Source organism: Achroia grisella, unplaced genomic scaffold (assembly GCF_030625045.1).
Source record: "Achroia grisella isolate CSIRO2021 unplaced genomic scaffold, CSIRO_AGI_Agris_v1 utg874, whole genome shotgun sequence".
NCBI lineage: Eukaryota > Metazoa > Arthropoda > Insecta > Lepidoptera > Pyralidae > Achroia > Achroia grisella.
Genome location: NW_026713051.1, coordinates 3,309,980 through 3,328,128, shown reverse-complemented (window position 1 = coordinate 3,328,128; position 18,149 = coordinate 3,309,980). Strand labels below are relative to the sequence as shown.

The 18,149-nt window shown below is 32.0% G+C and overlaps 1 protein-coding gene across 3 annotated transcripts in view; it reads right to left on the bottom strand.

Annotated features, from left to right (window-relative positions):
- Nucleotides 1–2,184: 2,184 nt before the first annotated feature.
- The window catches only part of LOC131853012 (proton-coupled amino acid transporter-like protein pathetic), a 48,127-nt gene continuing 32,162 nt past the window's right edge, over nt 2,185–18,149 (bottom strand). Inside the window, exons 1-6 of one of the 3 annotated variants that reach the window (XM_059203804.1) lie at nt 8,546–8,597; nt 7,935–8,253; nt 6,948–7,088; nt 6,267–6,539; nt 5,185–5,736; nt 2,185–4,468 (exon numbers count right to left, since the gene is read on the bottom strand). In XM_059203804.1, the coding sequence (XP_059059787.1) occupies nt 4,054–4,468; nt 5,185–5,736; nt 6,267–6,539; nt 6,948–7,027 (1,320 nt within the window). In that variant the 5' untranslated portion in view covers nt 7,028–7,088; nt 7,935–8,253; nt 8,546–8,597 and the 3' untranslated portion in view covers nt 2,185–4,053. Of the gene's footprint in view, nt 4,469–5,184; nt 5,737–6,266; nt 6,540–6,947; nt 7,089–7,934; nt 8,632–18,149 lie in introns of those variants that run through there. The other 2 variants (XM_059203802.1, XM_059203803.1) reach the window with 2 other exon arrangements.

The following is an 18,149-nucleotide window of genomic DNA, read 5'->3' as shown; positions in this document are numbered from 1 at the left end:
TTTGATTTCATATTTTCTTATTTTACCACTCATTCGGAATGTAGACTGGTCACAAAAAGAATATACAAGAAACTTGTGCGTCGCTCTATTGAATATATAGAATAGATTTTTTTTAAATAAAGAATTACACAACAACATGTAAGAGGCATACGATAATCAACATAGGAACCTTTAACACACAGATTGATTAGTGCAATCGGATAATATAGCCACTGCTATGAATTTTAAGATCTTTTTGACTGCATCCGTGGTCTAGCGGTTTCCTTAGATACTTTAGAAGGTCGCGGGTTTGATCCTCGCACGTGACAAACATTTGTATTAATGAGTATGATTGTTTGTATCAGTCTAAGTGTTTCCAATGTATTTTATGTATGCATTTATAAAATAAATATCTATGTATTTGTATCAGTAGTCTAGTACTCATAACACAAGATCTGCTCTACTTGGAACTAGATGGGGCTGGTGAATTGTCTTTAATTTTTTTTTAATTAGATTACTACCATGCTCTATCATATTCTTTTATCGTAGACACAATACAATATATACATCTACCTGACTATGTCTATGATGGCTTCGGTGGTCTAGTGGCTTAGCACGCCACCTTACTTCCAATGGTCGCGGGTTCGATTCCTTGCATGGCACAAACATTTGTATTCATGAGTATGATTGTTTGTATCGATTTGGGTGTTTTCTATGTATAATATGTATGTATTTATGAAAATAATATAATCGCCTACCGATCTGATTAAAAAAGTTTATTATCTCTGTATTGATCTCTTTTCTAATTATAACTTAGTGCTTAAGTATTTACTTACATGAAAAACTATCTAGTAGTCTGCTCTTTGTTAATAGGTGCGTAAATTCAATTTATTTCAATAAAGGATTTTTCTATTCTAATGGGTCTGCACTCAGAATAAATCTTTGATTTTTCATCTAGTAGATTCTATGTTATGTTTCAGTTTGAAAGGTGCTATGAGCTAAAAAGTTGATTGATAAGTACTATGATTTAACATATCATGTGCTAACGTAACAATGCATCCTTGGTATTGTAAATATTCAATGACGGTCATGGTGGTCTAGTGGACAGAGAGGCAATTCAAAATTTATATTAAACAAATGCTATATAAAAAAGCCTATTATAGGATAGATGAATTCATAGATGATGGCAATATCTAGTAAGAATCAATTTTTTAGCGTACAACGTTATAATTTCTTTTTCATACTGCTTTCTTGAAATATGATAGCGTAGCGGCTTTTGTAGTGATTGCCGCATGCATCCTTATGTAAAGTGCAAATACTGTAACTACCATATAATATATGTATAATTTAAATAAGCAGCTATGACGAGGTCGAGTGGAATGAGTAGTCATGCTCACTAAAATGTCCAGACATGTGGCGGCGTGGTGAGCCGGGTCATTGGACTCCCTAAAATATGGTCGAGCGCAGTGATGGCTCCGTCATCCATCCATCCGTCATACTCGTGAACGAGTGCTGCTTGTAGGGACTGATCTGCTCTTATCACTACGACTGATTTAATCTTATTGTGTTTTTATATTTGAGCCTAAATTAATTAGTGTTGGTTGGTAGTTTGTATTCACACATTTCGACTTGTAAAATGTGAACTTACAAGGATTGTTTAAGAGAGCAACACACAAGTTTCTTGCTTATTTTTCTTATGATGAGACAAATTTCCGAAGATTTATAATCTACTGCTTAGTAGATTAAAAAAAAATGTTGACTATTCAAAAGTGCTTAAATTAAGTTTATTTGAATAAATGATTTTCTAATCTATTCTATTCTATTCTAGTGGTTTAGTACACCGCCTTAGTTTTGATAGTCACGGGTTCGATGCCATGTACGATACAAAAATTTGTATTCATAAGTATGATTATTTGTTTTGGTCAAGAGTATTTTCTGTGTATATTATGTATGTATTGATACGGTCATGTATCTACATCAGTTATTTGGTATCCATAACACAAGCTTTACTTAGCTTGGGACTATATTACGCTGCGTGTCCAGAGTCATTATTACTGGTATGCTTTCTTTTCACAGCTTTTGCTGGTTTTTTCCATTATTATTATTATGGCCACTTACCAGCAGTCTGTCTCTAAGTTTATTCATAATAAATACGGGTAACGGAGTTTGGAAATAGGATAGTGGGAGTGAAATAAAACACATATCTCCTTAGTTCCAAACTATTTAATACTGTAACAAAACAACCATCACTATCTAAAATAAGTAGGTCGGTACATAATACCTACCATTACAATGTATAACAATGTAGGAATGCTTCCCCTCTGTACGAAATTTTAACGAAGTTCATAAGCGCACACAGTGCGTGCCTTTGTTTGAAACTCTTTAATAATTCCGAAAAATAAGTATATACCACATTATTTAGAAAGGATTATTATATTAAAATACATTATGTTTCCAATGTTGTAGACAGATCCAATAATATTCTAATAAACAATTCATCGTTTAGTCAATTGATTTATTTAAAAAAATATAGATATTTTTAGTTATATATAAAACCAACAAAATGTCACCGTGTTTCTACGAGGTCGGACAAATAAAGATAGCATATCTCCCAGGTTAACCCCCCTTCCCACTAACATACATGTCACACATATATTTTGTGACATGTATTTTGGTAAGGACACTTTCTCATGTCAAACAAATAGCTTATTTTATACGTTTTATTAAATTATGTATAAATCATTATTTAAACACTACATGCTTTTCAATATATGTAGCTATAACATTTATAATTATATATATTTGATGAAAACACAATACAATGCTCAATGCCGTCTTAGGGCCGAACATTGAATTAATTTTGTCCAAAAACTTACCTAACACTAAAGAATGATAATAACGGAACCAGGCAAAAGGGCCTGCATTCGATTTCTATCATTCTAATATAATAAATGATTCATGATGGCTTATATCTTACGTAATTAAAATATCTAAACAATTTTCTCATCACATTCATTCAAACTGATGCTTTACAATAAATATCAGAACCTGACTCTCATGAAAGGAACATTACGTGATATTTAAACTACGAGAGAATTGTTTCTTTATTACAATGTACCTACGGCAGAAGATGTTTTGTGACAAATTAATAATTTTTCACCAAAGACAAAACCAGTCTTGTAACTCAATTTAACGTACAGCTGAGCTTGATTTGATAATTAGAGTTCGTTGGACCTCGATTCACGACAAAGAAGCAATAAAAAAATAAATTCAAATCAAGCCAGCTCAAGTAATTTTGTTTTACGATCACTATAATTAATAGTAACTATTTAACATTTTTGAATACAAAATTTTTCTCTAATTATTCGCAATATATTTATAATGATCTTCAGAAAAGATCATATGTGAGTCTATTCACAGTTTGGTATAACCTACAAGTTTAAATGCTTTATATAACATTTTTTTTCAAAACAAGCTCGATATGAAAATCTATACTAAGTAAATTTTTTTTGGTAATGAAAATGCTTATGTCATATCACGGTGCTTCTACTTATTAAACCCCAAAATTGTAACACAAATCATTTAAAAAGCAAAACAAGCCTAAACGTGGTCCAATGACATGCTAAAACTTACACATTATAATATTGCCTTATTTTAAAACAAACTTTTTTTTGAAATCTACTTTTTCTTATAAATAACAGTTTCAATGCCTTTTTATTAACCTAAATTGTATCACATTTAAATAATGCACTAGAAAAATTCTCACACATTTTAATAATTAGATTCCTTATTTCTAAATGGCTACAGAGTTTCGGGGTAAATAATAAAAATGAGAAATTAAATTGACTATACACAAAATATACCGTTTTGAAATAAAACCTTATTATAGGTAATATTAATCTCATTAGTGAGGATTATGGAAACTCAAATTATATAAATTTAACATCAGATTTCATTTATTTAAAATGTATAAAACTAAAAGAGAATTAATTATAAAATCTTAGCCATTATATCTTATGTTTTTCTCTACTGCATTCCGCCGTATACTTATGAATTAGTTTTGCGAAATACTTATTAATCGGCACCATGTATAATATCCAAAATACTGACATAGGCGCCTGTTATGAAACCAAGAATTCCAAAACATACAAGGAATATATTTTTCCAGAGCACCCAGTTAAAACGGCCTAGACCATTTGGTCGATCCCAAAATGTGACAGTTTCGATAATTGAGGGAAATATGAGGCCAAGGAAAGAGAGACAGACGGCACCAACCAAGGAGATAAAAGGACCTAAGTTCGGAATAGCAATGGCAATGCAAAGCGTCATCACAATTAATGCAATCCTAATACTGTATTCAGCAAAATTCTTCTTTGCCCCGAACCTGTGACGAACGTTTTTCCAGATGATCTCCATTGGCACGTAAAACTGTAAGCTGTAGGTGAAGAATATAGCCACAGCAATCATCAACTTCACAGACTGACCCAATCTGAAAATAAAAGAGTTTTATTAATGGTTGTTAACAATTGAGAGGTGAGTTCGGATAGTTATTTTGAAAAGAAATTAAATTCGTAAGTAAGTAAGGTATCGTTTTACTAGGAAACAGGTACTTTATTATTTAGGTATTTACTTATAAAAATATAGTCCAACAAATCCTTTCTAATGTCATATATCATATATTGCCTAATGCGAAAGTAACTCCTTCTGTTTGTTTGTCTGTCGTACTTTCATGTAAAAACTACTGACCCGATTTAAATTAAATTCAATAGTTATAATTTGATAGTCCATCTAGTCTATATTCTTATTCGCCAGGCCTACTACTAGGCTTATTAATGGCCTACCATTTGATAATCATTTACAATATGTGTAGTATGCCCCCGTTCTTTTGAGTTTTGTGTGTTTGAGTTATGCGTATCACTTACTTATCTATTATACTTCTACAATCTAGTATGCAGTGTATGCATAGTTGGTATTAGTATGAAGAGCGAGATAGTGTAGATTATACTGCAACTGAGGTAAATATCCATATTTTTCCTCTAAGTATGCGGACAACAAATATAATATTTGGTTATAGTTCGTCACTCGGTTTGCTATTCTTAGTATGTAGTCTATAAATCTGCAGATTCTCACAATATCCAGCAACGAAATTCCTTGTTACTGTAATACTTAAAATTAAGGAAAAACTCGTTTTGGCTATAGACTTACATTTCGTCTTGTGGAAGATTTAGCGTGATGCTGCTTTCAGTGTTTTCTCCATATTTCAAATATCCAAAGAATCCAACAAACGCGTACAGGGAAACCACAAAGAACATGCCGGTATTGAGGACACCAGGACATCCGATGAAATGTGTCGGGGTCTTCATGTTGTTTTCAAGAGGCATGACCACACCAATTCCTTCTAAAGCGAAAATAGCAGTACCAAAGAAAGTTGGTAGTTTCTCAAAACCAGTGAAGGGGTACCTTTCATGTATGCTTGGAATGTCTTGGAATAAATAGTAAAAAGTAATTCCCATTCCGGTGCCGACAAGAAGGTTAGCGATCATAGAGAATGGTGCCAAATATTTCAAGTTTCTTAGAAGGTTCATCAAAATAAGTAAAGGTAATAGTGCTGCCATGTAAACTCGGAGAGGTATATCATGATAATCGGAACCTATTGTATAGAAGTCAACCACTTGCTTGACGTTTTTAGAGACGAATACGATATATACGCAGCAGCAACCAAGCAAATCGACCACCAGGAACCAGTTGACCATAGCCCTGAAATATATATAGACAATTGTATTATAAAATGTAAATTTTTAGTAGATATTGGATATTTCATTTTTTATATTAGGTTTATGAGTCATAGTTGTAAAAATGTTAAAAGAAATAAATCTCCAATCTCATAATTAAACTTTTGAACTCGTTATGCATTTGGTCACCTAAGAACTTTTAATCAAAGGACTTACATAGTACCAGATTTTTTACTTTAGATATTCAAGTCAGATTTATACGGCAATGTATCTACAGAAAAGTGGTTAGTAATGTAAATGTTAGTAAGCTATTTTATAACAAAATAGTACAAAATAACATACAAACATTCATATTACCTACCATCATATGTATACCCATTCGTATTACTAAGAATACAAGGTGTTGTTTTTTATCTTGGAAAAATACAATTGCAAAATTACAATAGTAGTATCGAATCCTTTACAGTAAAGGAGACAAAAATGTTATACCAGTTAATTTATTAGAGAATATAATGTTTAAATGAATTGCCTATAATAAAATAGGCCTTTTGTTACCTAGCTAGCCGGGAAAATTTGTGCACAGCCGGAGGTCCAGAAAGAAACGCAGCTTCTGCCGTCTCTGCAAAGCCAAGAGATGGTTTTTGCATTCTTCTGCATAGTTCATGAGCAGTCTTTACCAGGATATGCACACAATACGTGCATATGCCACCTATAGCGAATGTGGCCACCAGACCAAAGAATAAACCAGCACTACGAAATGCTACAGGCATTGCCAAAATACCGCTGCCCAGAGATCCCTTCAACAAATGGACAAGTGTGTCCATGTCCCTGAAAACAAATTATATAATACAGAAATTTTTCCCGTAAGTAATGTATATATACATAATATAAATCTGAAAGACTCTAACACAGCCTATCAAAGGTGTTTAGTACTCTAGTAATTAATGCTGTGTATCGTCAAGTTGACAAATATTGGCCAATATTGTATTTAATTATTTCTAAATGAGGCCAAGTATCCTTGAATAACTTCGTAAAACTCGAGTGTTTCTGGTACCTAGTAATATGAAATGGCTCATTCCGATAATATACAAATTAGAGATATCTCGGAAATAGCACTAACGATTGATAATAATTTGAAAGACGACATTTTACTTTTGGACTAAAATAAGACCTGTAAATCAATCCGTATAATATATAATTTGATTATACTTAGTTTAAAATAAAGAAATTACTTACGATGTGGGATGTGCGAGTTTTCTGTGGTCGAATGGATTATAATCCTCATCAGCCTCAATATCACGGCCTGGTATCTCCATAAGTGGGAGAGTAGATCCAGCCTGTTGTTCCACTGGGATCTCATTTGGGTCAACTTTGTACCTGTGAAATATTCCCCAAACATTGTTATAGCTAATGATATGGCTATTGGATTAAATACCTTAATAAATGATGTAGACAGGTTAGAAGTGAGTGGGTAAAAGAGTGTAGTTTCATTCACAATCTGAATTTAAGCATAACTATGTAGTAGTAGCGATAACATATAAAGCGCCACATTTCAAGCGTATGTGATCGATGTGTGAAACGATGTGTGATCGCGTCGCGTGATCTCATTGATGAAAGGAAACATCTATACGAGAAAAATTGTGGCTACTATTAATTACTCGCGATTGACTATAATGTATAAATCGTTTAATGTTAGCTGCATTACTCTGTGTAAGTGTCGTTGTGTATAGTGTGATACATTTCATTATGGTCTCGAAAATAATATACAGAATTAAAGTCTTTTTGCATGCACTTCACTCTATTAAGACTTGGCATTTACAAATAATATGGCTCAACTGTAAATTTAATACAGCTTTACGTTGTTAGCGGTTTTTTATATTTCCTCACTAACAATTTAACAGTTTGTTTTTTTTTGCAATTGTTAATAAATTACTTTAAAGGATTCTTATAGCCTAAACTTCTGTTATACATTTTTTGTATAAAATTGGAATGTATATTTTACATAAAGCTAAATCAAATTTGTACAAATGGAAAGTTTGAGAGCCAATCCCAAGCCTGAACAGAGATGGCGCATGAGTACCAGCTGCCATGGAGCTCCGGTGTAGCGTGGCAACAAAAGGGCGCGCGGCAGCCGGCACTCCTACTACACATTTTTTTAGTTTTTTACCAAAACCAAATAAAACAAATTATAAAAAATTGAAACCATAAAATGGAATGATGTACCGGTGTATGAGTCCATTGCAAGATGATCAAGGTCGTCGAACGACTTTAATCTCGTGGAAGCAGCACACGTCTTCCCGGATCGTCTCCGAACGGCGTCGAGCTTTATTAGCTCGTTAAAGGAGCAAGTACTTAACAGTCAACATACAATATAAAATACCACGTCAAAACATTTTTCAATAAATATTGATTATGTTTCAAAGCTCAGGCAGAGGCCCTCGCCGCACTCCTAAGAGCGCAATAATCTCTAAATTTTAACGATACGATGTTAGCTTTAGCTTTTATAAAAGAAAACTATTTATGTTTTTTTCTTTTCAATTTCCTGTTGAACAAAAATGTCAATATTATTAGTTTAACGACTTAATCGATATTTCACAATCAAAGTGAATGTTGAACAAAAAAATGATGTTACAAGCTGTGAAGCATGCTTTTTATGTTGATTTCATCTCTAAATAGGTACTATGCAGTAAATCAAAATTAAATCAGATGTGGCATTATCGATTACTGATTATTTGAAGTAAATTATTGACAACACAGAGGCAATCCAAGCTGGTCGATGATCCTTCTGTTATTAAATGAATTCTCGAACAATTGCATGAAACAGATTCACTTACTTGACCATAACGACATCTGATAAGTCATTTCTGACTCCTTTTTTCTTGGGATCATATTCGGCTATCATCGGCCGCATTTGGGGTTTCTGAAACAAAGAGAATTAATATTAGTGTTAAAGTCGAGTCACTGTTAATTTACAACTTTTTAATAAACAGATGTTTGTTAATTAAATTTCTTTCCCTATTAATTTACATTTCATTTATAAGTATCTACTTAAATTTTATAACACTAGAGTAGGCACATAAACTAATAAATATATTAGCATGGTCATGAAAAATAGTAGTCATATTGTAATTGTTATTAAATGTTTTTTTTTTTTAATTATTTAGCAGCCGAAAAGATTTTTAACATTTACCTACAGGAAGGCAGACCCCAATTAAGAAATTCATTGGTAAAAAATGATCCGATTGAAAACCAACTCAGAGTATGGGGCATCCTATGCGACGACATTAAAATCGAAAACGAGCTATATCTGCATGTTAAATATGCTTCATAAGAACACTTCAGCAATCTATTCATAAATACTTAGTGGGTTTCGAAGAAAAGATTTATGTGAAAGTAATTTTCATTTGACGTCTTCAAATATTCTTCTTGGTTTGTGAACAACGACATATTTGAAGCGTTGTTAGCTATAAATAATATTTTTGTAGCACGACCAGGGCCGGATTAGGCATCTGCTTATAGGCCGGTTCGACTAGGGGCCCGTGTGCATAATGTTAATCTGTCATGGAGCGACTATTTTAATAGTGCCCTCAATTACAATAGATACTTTTGTGTTATATTTAACACATGCAGTTAGTTGATGTAATATGCTAAACATACAGTACCATCTATTAACGACCAGTAGAACTAATAATATGAATTAGTTGCATAGCGTATTTTGTGATAATCAAAACTTTTGACTATTAATCCATCCCTTCTGGGAGAAGGGGATTGTTAGTGATGTGGACTCTTGACCCCATTGCTAGCAATGTATCATAGGTTGACCTCCTCGCAATTCCTCCAAACACTATCATGTTAAATTCCTGGAGAATATACCATTATGTGCTAACTGCACACCTTATCCTCCACTTGTGCCCCGCCAGCGTATACCGAAAGCGTAGGTGGGGTACCATTCATTATCATCCATTATATAAAAATCCTATCCCTTCATACACTCGAAAAGATTAGTGATTTTGAAACAGCAACCTTTCTTTTCTAAACAGATAACTTCGCAGCAAGTTTTAGTAATCAATGAGCCCACAGGAAATTTCGCACCCCGTAAGATTTGTGTCATAGGAGCCCCGACATACTTGATCCGGCCCTGGGCATGATGATGCCACTGTGACGTTATTGGCCCAATCGCGTACAGGGGCTTGGTCCGCGTGTTTATACCACGTGACCAGTGCTGCTATTTTAGGGTGCTATAAATAACAAACAGCCGTGTACAAATGTGCTGCCCGAATCGCGAATCTCCGGTAGAATGAACGTTAATTCCCCCGTGATATTGTTGACTTGCTGGATCGCGCGGCGCCGCATAACCAGCGGTTTTGTTAATAATGTTGATTTCTAAAGGAGTAAGTATAGTTAAACCTGGTCAAGTATTTTCTTTTATTCTTATTATTATATTAATCGAACAAATGCTTCGTCTATACGTAATAAGAAAACTCAATTTACTTTTCTCTTATATGTAATATACGTATACAATACTCATCATTTCATTTGGCTGTTGATATGATACTTTTTCATTTAATCATGATCAAATTCCTTATATATTCATGTTCGTATGCGATCTAATGAAATAATATAAAACACTTTTTAGTCATACGGTCAAATTATTAAGTGACAACTTAGAGCATTACTGCGGAATTATTTATTGTTTGACTTTATTCGTAAAATTCAATAAACACAAATTTTTCATGAAATTAATCCATCTATGGATACTGATAAATGTCAAAGACGGAATTCAGACGATGTGATGCGATACTGTACAGATATTACCTATAAACAGAGTAGATATTCTTATAACGTTATCTTAGGAACCACTAAAGCGACATTGTTGTTTGTTGACATATATTGATATTGTTTTAAGTGATGAAAATACCGGTAAAGGAACATTATTTAAGTAACAAAAGGTAACATAACGACTTTATAAACAGCCAACTTGTAGCGATGATAATTGAACTCCGAAATTACATATAATTTTTGCTTATATAATTATCTAGATAATATGCGATAAATTTTTAGTTTTGTCTGCAATTTTTGTATTAATATCTGAATTGGATTCAGGGATTTGATACTTAAAATCCGAATAGTTTTATTTAACTAAGACGTATATTTGGAAATGGATGTTGTTACAAGTTTATATTAAATCATGGATGTGTCCTAAATTAATGTATATCAAAGTTTAATTTATTTTCGCAGTATGGTCGTAACAAGCAATTGCAATGTCACATGCAACTATCTATGAAAGGAATCTACAACAACAAAAGGGGGTTGCACTGTGAGTTTGCAGGTGCACCCCTGTTTTGTTATGAGTCAGACGTTGATGTATAATGTGCAAAACTCACCCCAACTTTAGTCCTATGTAGTAGTGAATATTATTAAATAGTACTCCAACTTTAAAGTTCAGGTAGATAAGTTTTGAATTTGCAGCAACTACATTTTGTATATAATTGAGAATAGTAATTTCGTAGTTGCATGATACATAATTATAATAATAATACCTACCTAGACACGTTGTAAATTTCATCCTCTATAATTACAATACAACTATTATAAAAAGGCGTCATTCTTAACACATGCCCATATAGAATGAAAATTTCTTTCGTCATCACTTTTATCATCCTCATATAAGTTTTAAAGTCATTTGCGCTTGGGCAAGGTCCGTTATTTTGAACGTATTAGCCCGTAAAAAGAGAGATGTATAAAATACTGATAATAATAATAATAAATACCCCTGGACAATTCACACAGCGCCATCTAGTCCCATGGTAAGCGGAGCTTGTGTTATGAGAACTAGGCAACTAACATAAATACTTAGATGTATTTTTTTGTAAATATATACATAATATACATAGAGAATACCTAGACCAATACAAGCAATCATACTCATAGATACAAATTTTGCTACGTGCGAGGAATCGAAACCGCGACCATCGAAAATGAAGCGGTCTGCTAAACCGCTAGACCACCATCACCGTCATAATAGGTATCCCTCCACTGTGTCACATTGCTATTTACATGCACATTCATAATTTATTTTACTTTTACTGTCCATATTGTCTGACTGACTAATTTCTGTTGCCGGCGGGAACTGCATAAAAGAGACGGAAATCCCTTAAGGGGATAATATTTAAATTTTCCAATAATAAGTGCATTATTGGAAAATTTAAATATTAAGACTTAGTCTGTAGTTACGTCTGCAAGCCATGAATAAAACAGGTGCAAAGGGGTCGAAGTAAGTTGATGACGTATATACCATAAGTAATTGGAATTGAAACAATACAAAATTACGGACTATAAAAGGAATATACATTCTCATGACTATCGCTCTAATATGACGCATTGTCAACTTTGAATTATCGAAATTCCGGTGAACACAACATATCGCTAAGGGTATATGAATGCAAAGTGACAATGCACCAATTATCATAGAACTGTCTTAATGTTATTTAATATGATAATAGTTAAAGCATAACGAATAAAAGTTATTTTCTGTCTTATTTTTTACGTATTGGACTATTTTTGGCAATTTATCTGTGTTCTTTAAGTCTGAAATCTTTCGGGTCTAAGTGATGAATTCTGAGGACTTGATGCAACGAGTTTTAAAAACCTAGAAATAGTCCAAACCCCTTAACAAATGTATAAACAAAAAATAAACACAACAATAAGTCGTGGTCACGATGTAAACTCTTCAGCATATGCGATCTGCGATGGTTACAAGTTACTTTTCAAAGTTGTAAACACACCTACTTTTCACACCGCTTACATAATAATATAGAACCTCATTATTGGGCGGCTTCTGGGCGTCGCTACTACGAATACTCATTTCGCGAGTAGCTACTTGTAATTCATGTTGATACAGAATATAAATCATCACATTATCTGCAGGTGACCATGTGAATATATTTGTAATAAATGTAGCATGTGTCAACAATATTGGCACGATGCTATTACAAATGTATTCAGAATCGTCCATACAACAGTACTGTGTATATATTAGTCGTCACGAAGCTCTAATAAGAAATATACTTGGAATTTCATGACGATAATAAAGTACATATTAGTTAAGAAGCAACTTGTGCGCACTTCCATCTAAATGACACACCAAGGTCAAGGCAGATTCAACAAATTCAGTCTATTCGCTGGGGGCGTGTCGCTTTACAATGATGGCGATTCTCGATGCTGACAATCGCCGTGTCACGACTATTAAATATTTTCAATTTCATAAAGCGATCATTGCAGCGATAGCATCGTTGTTCCGGAGACGAGAATATTTATAATATTACAGTTCTTATGTTGTCAACCACCGCTAGACACCGGAAAATATCAGACTCTACAACTATAATTATTCGATCACATTAAATAATTATAAGTATACCTAGAGAGATTATTAGCAGACCAGATATTATATTAAAATTAATTCTATTTCTTTGATCAAGCGTGAACAAACGGAATGATTTCGCTAGTCTTTTTATGTGTTTGTTATTGTGAGTGGAAGGTTCCTAGGAAAGGAAATCCCTCATAACCTGTTAATTAATATATAACATCATATTCTGGGAAATTTTCGTGACATATTGCAAGAAGCCTTTTTATGTACCTTATACTACATTATTACTGAAACGACAGGAAAATATGTCATTTCCGAGATCCGCTTGTAATGAGGTAACTTTCACGTATTTTACTAAAACCTATTTAAATAAACACAATGCTGTGGTAATTCTATTGTATTAGTGGCAACTTAAGTGTTTTCTATTTCATGTCTGTAAAATATTTAACATTTTGGAAATACATTTTATTTCAATGAATAAAAAAACTTACGTTTAGAAATCTATTATCATAATTATTTTATGAAAATTTATTACTCTAACTGCGTAGTGTAGATTATGTGGTACATATATTGTTATCAATTTTTAGTATATATTTCCTATTAATTTTTATATACATTATTTATTTTATTTTATTAGTGTAGTTTATTTCTAACGTCAATACAGCTAAAATACTGAAATGCGACTACATCCATCTAATACAACTATATAAGATAAAAAAAAATGTCACTTGCTTTGTACAAATTGCTCCGATGCAATCATTAGTATGTATATGTCAACTTAGGTGAACTTAGGAATAACTAATTTGTTGTACATCAGTATGTCAGATTAATTATTCCTAAGTTTTGGAAACGACTCGACGATACAGGTTCTAGACGATACATATATAATGGTTCCAATAATTCTATAATTTGACTTCAGTTACAGTTACCGGATATGGGAGTGGAATATTCTAGTTTATGCAGCATCACAACATATAATTTACTAATTACTTCCTGTACTTATAATTATATGACTATGTAACAAGTAGGAAAATAGTTTACAATTAAATACAATCCTTTTGTTTTATAAATAAGCCACCTCTGGCAGGTAACCTAATTAAAATATTGCATAAATAGCGTATATTCAGTTTACATTTAAATACAGGAAAATATAGCTCTGTTTATTTACTATACACAGCTATATTTTCCTTTATTTTACTTGGTCAAATGAGAATATAAGTTTTATAACAATATATATATATTTTATTATTTTTATTATATTCTAAATTTGAAATACACTTTAGATACATAGGTTTGATATCAAAATATTACGTGTTAAGAATATATGAATATTTTATGATTACCATTTCATCACACAGTTGACAGTCCACAAAGTTTACACGATTGGCAATCAGTCGTGAAATTACTTATATGTAGATATTATTTTAATTCGGAACCAGAATTTATTTTTCTCATATATAAAATTAGTCTCAGAGTTAGTTTGTGATAACTCTGTAGTTATAACTTGTATAAAACTCAGCTAGAATATATAATACATAATAATCAGTGTCAGATATTTTTATGATATCCATTTGTTTGTTAATAATTCTGATAATTGATGTAAACAATCATTTTCAATTATTGAAGATATTTTAATGAAATCAAACAATTACTAAGATAATTTCTAATCTTTTTCGTTAAGATACGTCCAGCCGTTTGTAACTGAAATGGTAATAGACAAACTTACATTCAAATTTATAATATTAGTATGAATTTCTGTACGGGTAATAAAATGTCTTTGACTAAGCAATGCACTGCAAAAGCGCAGTCTTTATTTCCTGCAACTAAACTTAAAATAAATCTATGCAACCACTTGTAAAGTTGTTATATTATTCAAAGAAAGAGATTGAACAGTTTTATAAATAACTCGTATCGTTCTACAAGGTCTAATATGACGTTAGCAGTATTATAGAATGAACCCCTTCAATTGAATTGCAAAATTGATTGCACTTTATTCTCCACCGGATCATAGTGATTTAGCACTTAAATAATCCAAGGGAAGATTATATCAGTACAATTGCAAGAGGTCTAAACGTCGTTGATGCAACCAATATTGTCAAATGCGTAATAGGTCCTTTATTGAAAAACTAGCTGCGACCGCTACTTGGCCTTCAGTAGTTACAGTAGTCCTTTCGCATGCCTGTTGAAGAGTTGAAGATGTAAAGGCAAAAAGCATTAAAATATATAAAAAAAAAAAAAATAATATTCGAAACACCATTTTTATGAATGATTCAAAGAGCATCACCCAAGTTTGTTGCTCGTTCTACTTGTGATGAGATGGCTTTCCGTAGGTGCGGAAGATTAAAATAAGGATAACTGTGACTATTCGATATACAATTCAAGTGGTTTATTTGAATAAAACAGTTTCTATTCCATTCTATGTTTATGAAATGAATTAATTAAAGAAACATTATACGTTATCGAAAGCTAGATATATCAGTGTAAGCATTCAAACGGATGTAATTATTATATAAATTTGAAAAATAGTTGAATTGTTACACTTTAAATCATGCAATTAAAGAGTCTGTAGCGATTGGGATAGGGGATACTTATCAGTATCTATCGATTAAACTGACAAAGTCACGGGAAGAAGCTACTACTGAATGGAATATAATTACTTTATGATGAATTGATATATAATTAAAAGTCATACTCAATGACTCCATTTTTGTCATAACATACTCTTGCCAATGGAAGGCAACAATGGTTATGTGAGAGTCATTCACAACACATCATGATTCGCCGGATGTTGTCTAAAATATCAATGGCACCCGCCAAAATCCGGGGCTCCTCAGGTGAAAGAAGTTATTTTCGGTCAGCACACTCGAAACTCGAGAGACGGATGATATACAGTTTATTTCATTTTATGACATTTTTATTTATACCCGCTAATTCTTAAAAACTGATATACCTACATATTTTAGTACAAATATAAAATATGAGGTATAAAATTAATGTTATTATCATTTGTTTTTATAAATATAGATGACGGTTTTAATATACAAAATAATTAATTGCTAAAATCGGCTTATTAGATTTCTTGACAGTCACGTATAGTCCGAAAAGATAAAAATCACAATATGCATACTGCACATAAAAAAGTTAAATACCATTATTTGGTATTTAACTTTTTTATAATGTAGTTCTATTTAAACTTATCTGTATCGGGTCAGAAAAAGATAGGTAGTATGTAGGTAGTAGTATGTTGAATATAGATTCCCTCTACTTAAAGTAATTTAAAAATTTAATTAAGGTTCATTAAAAATAATTTTCTGTTAATGTCACGGAAATAAAAAATAACTAGTTCTTTTTGAACGAAGTCACGATACATAAACAGTTTACAGTAAAGTCACATTTTTAATGACTGTTTTGAATAATTGACTTGCCAATCAAGGCACTGAATCTTGTTCCATACTTTTTTTATCGCAGCCTACTAACCAATATTTTATTGAAATTCTGAAGAGAATGTGTTTTTATACTTAATATTGTTTTAGCTGGCTTCATTATTCAAATTTTTTCACTTAAATAAATATTATATACTTATCATAATACTAAATTAATAAGTTGTAGTGTTTGAAATTATGTACTGGTACATGACGTTTAAAATAGCTATGCTATGGCAAATGATCGAGAACTTTGGACAAGAATCAAGATTTTGTAGACATATGTACATTCATGTTGTTTAATAATTCGGTATAGGAAGGTACAAGTTGGCTATAGCTGTGAAACAAGAACGCGGATGACCATAGAAGACAGATCCGTCATGAGACTTGCCAAGATAAATAGATACTAATTAAATACTTAGTAGTACTTAAAGAATATAATAATGCTGAAGAATATTCATGAGTGTTTTACATAGTAATTACTTGTCAAATGTTTCTAAATAGTCTTGAAGCACTACGCAGTCATATTACAAGTAACTAAGAATTTTCTGAAAATAGCCGTTAATTGCGACTTTGTCTGTGCAAACCTGCAAAATAAGGGTTTAAATTTTTTTATATTATGATTAATGTCCCCCCCTCCCCCTCCCTTCCTATATCCGTATTCCATTATGTATTTGCAAGCAAAACTCACAAGTTTGATTTAACACCGATGCGGCAATATACGAATACATAAAGAAATATACTATGTACTAATAGGCTACGTATTGCGAGAGCTAATTCAGTTTTATTTTATCTCTACAAACTTTAAACAATTCTCATTTGTCTTCTTTGTGTTTTGTCCATATAAATATTTGCGTCAAGCACCTATTTTCGACATAGATGATATTTCTAAAACCCAGACTTACGTATGTACTGTTTGTCTAATAAATGTACAGCTACAAATCACAATTTTGCATGTACTCAGCCACGGAAACGTATCATTGCTGGCCTTAGCAGACATGGTTGGTCAATGAAGCGTAATGTAAGGGATCATTAAAGAACTATTCAAGATTTTCTTCATGTAAAGTGGTCCTTTATTTACCTAATTCTATTCACTGTATTACCATGACCTCTCTTGCAATTTTCATTATACTTCACAATTTTTATTTGATCTGAACATTATACTTTTATAAACAGCCTTGACTGTAAATGAACCTATGATGTATTTTCGAAGTTAATAAACATTAGCTAATGGATGACGTCGAAACATTGTCATTAAAACATGGCGTATATATATATAGACATAAAATATCAAAATTCTGGAAATAAATTAAAATTAAATGTACCTATTTGCATATTTTGTTGTAATCTATTTTAATTTAAAATCGTATTATTTGTCATTTACGTCAGATTCATAGGTCAAAGAGGTCTTGTCCAATGGGAACGGCGCCAAGAGGCGCTGACCGCAATTCCTCCTTGGAATCTTTTACCTTGTGCGAAAAGAAATGATTTATATATTTTTCATTATATAGTTCCCACCAATATATAATAATTTGTCAGTAAAATAATATACTTTTGAGTATTAGATATACAATTACATATACGAGTATACCCCATCAACTGTTGCATAGAAGAGTTCGCATAAAATTATATATTTTTTCATATTTATAT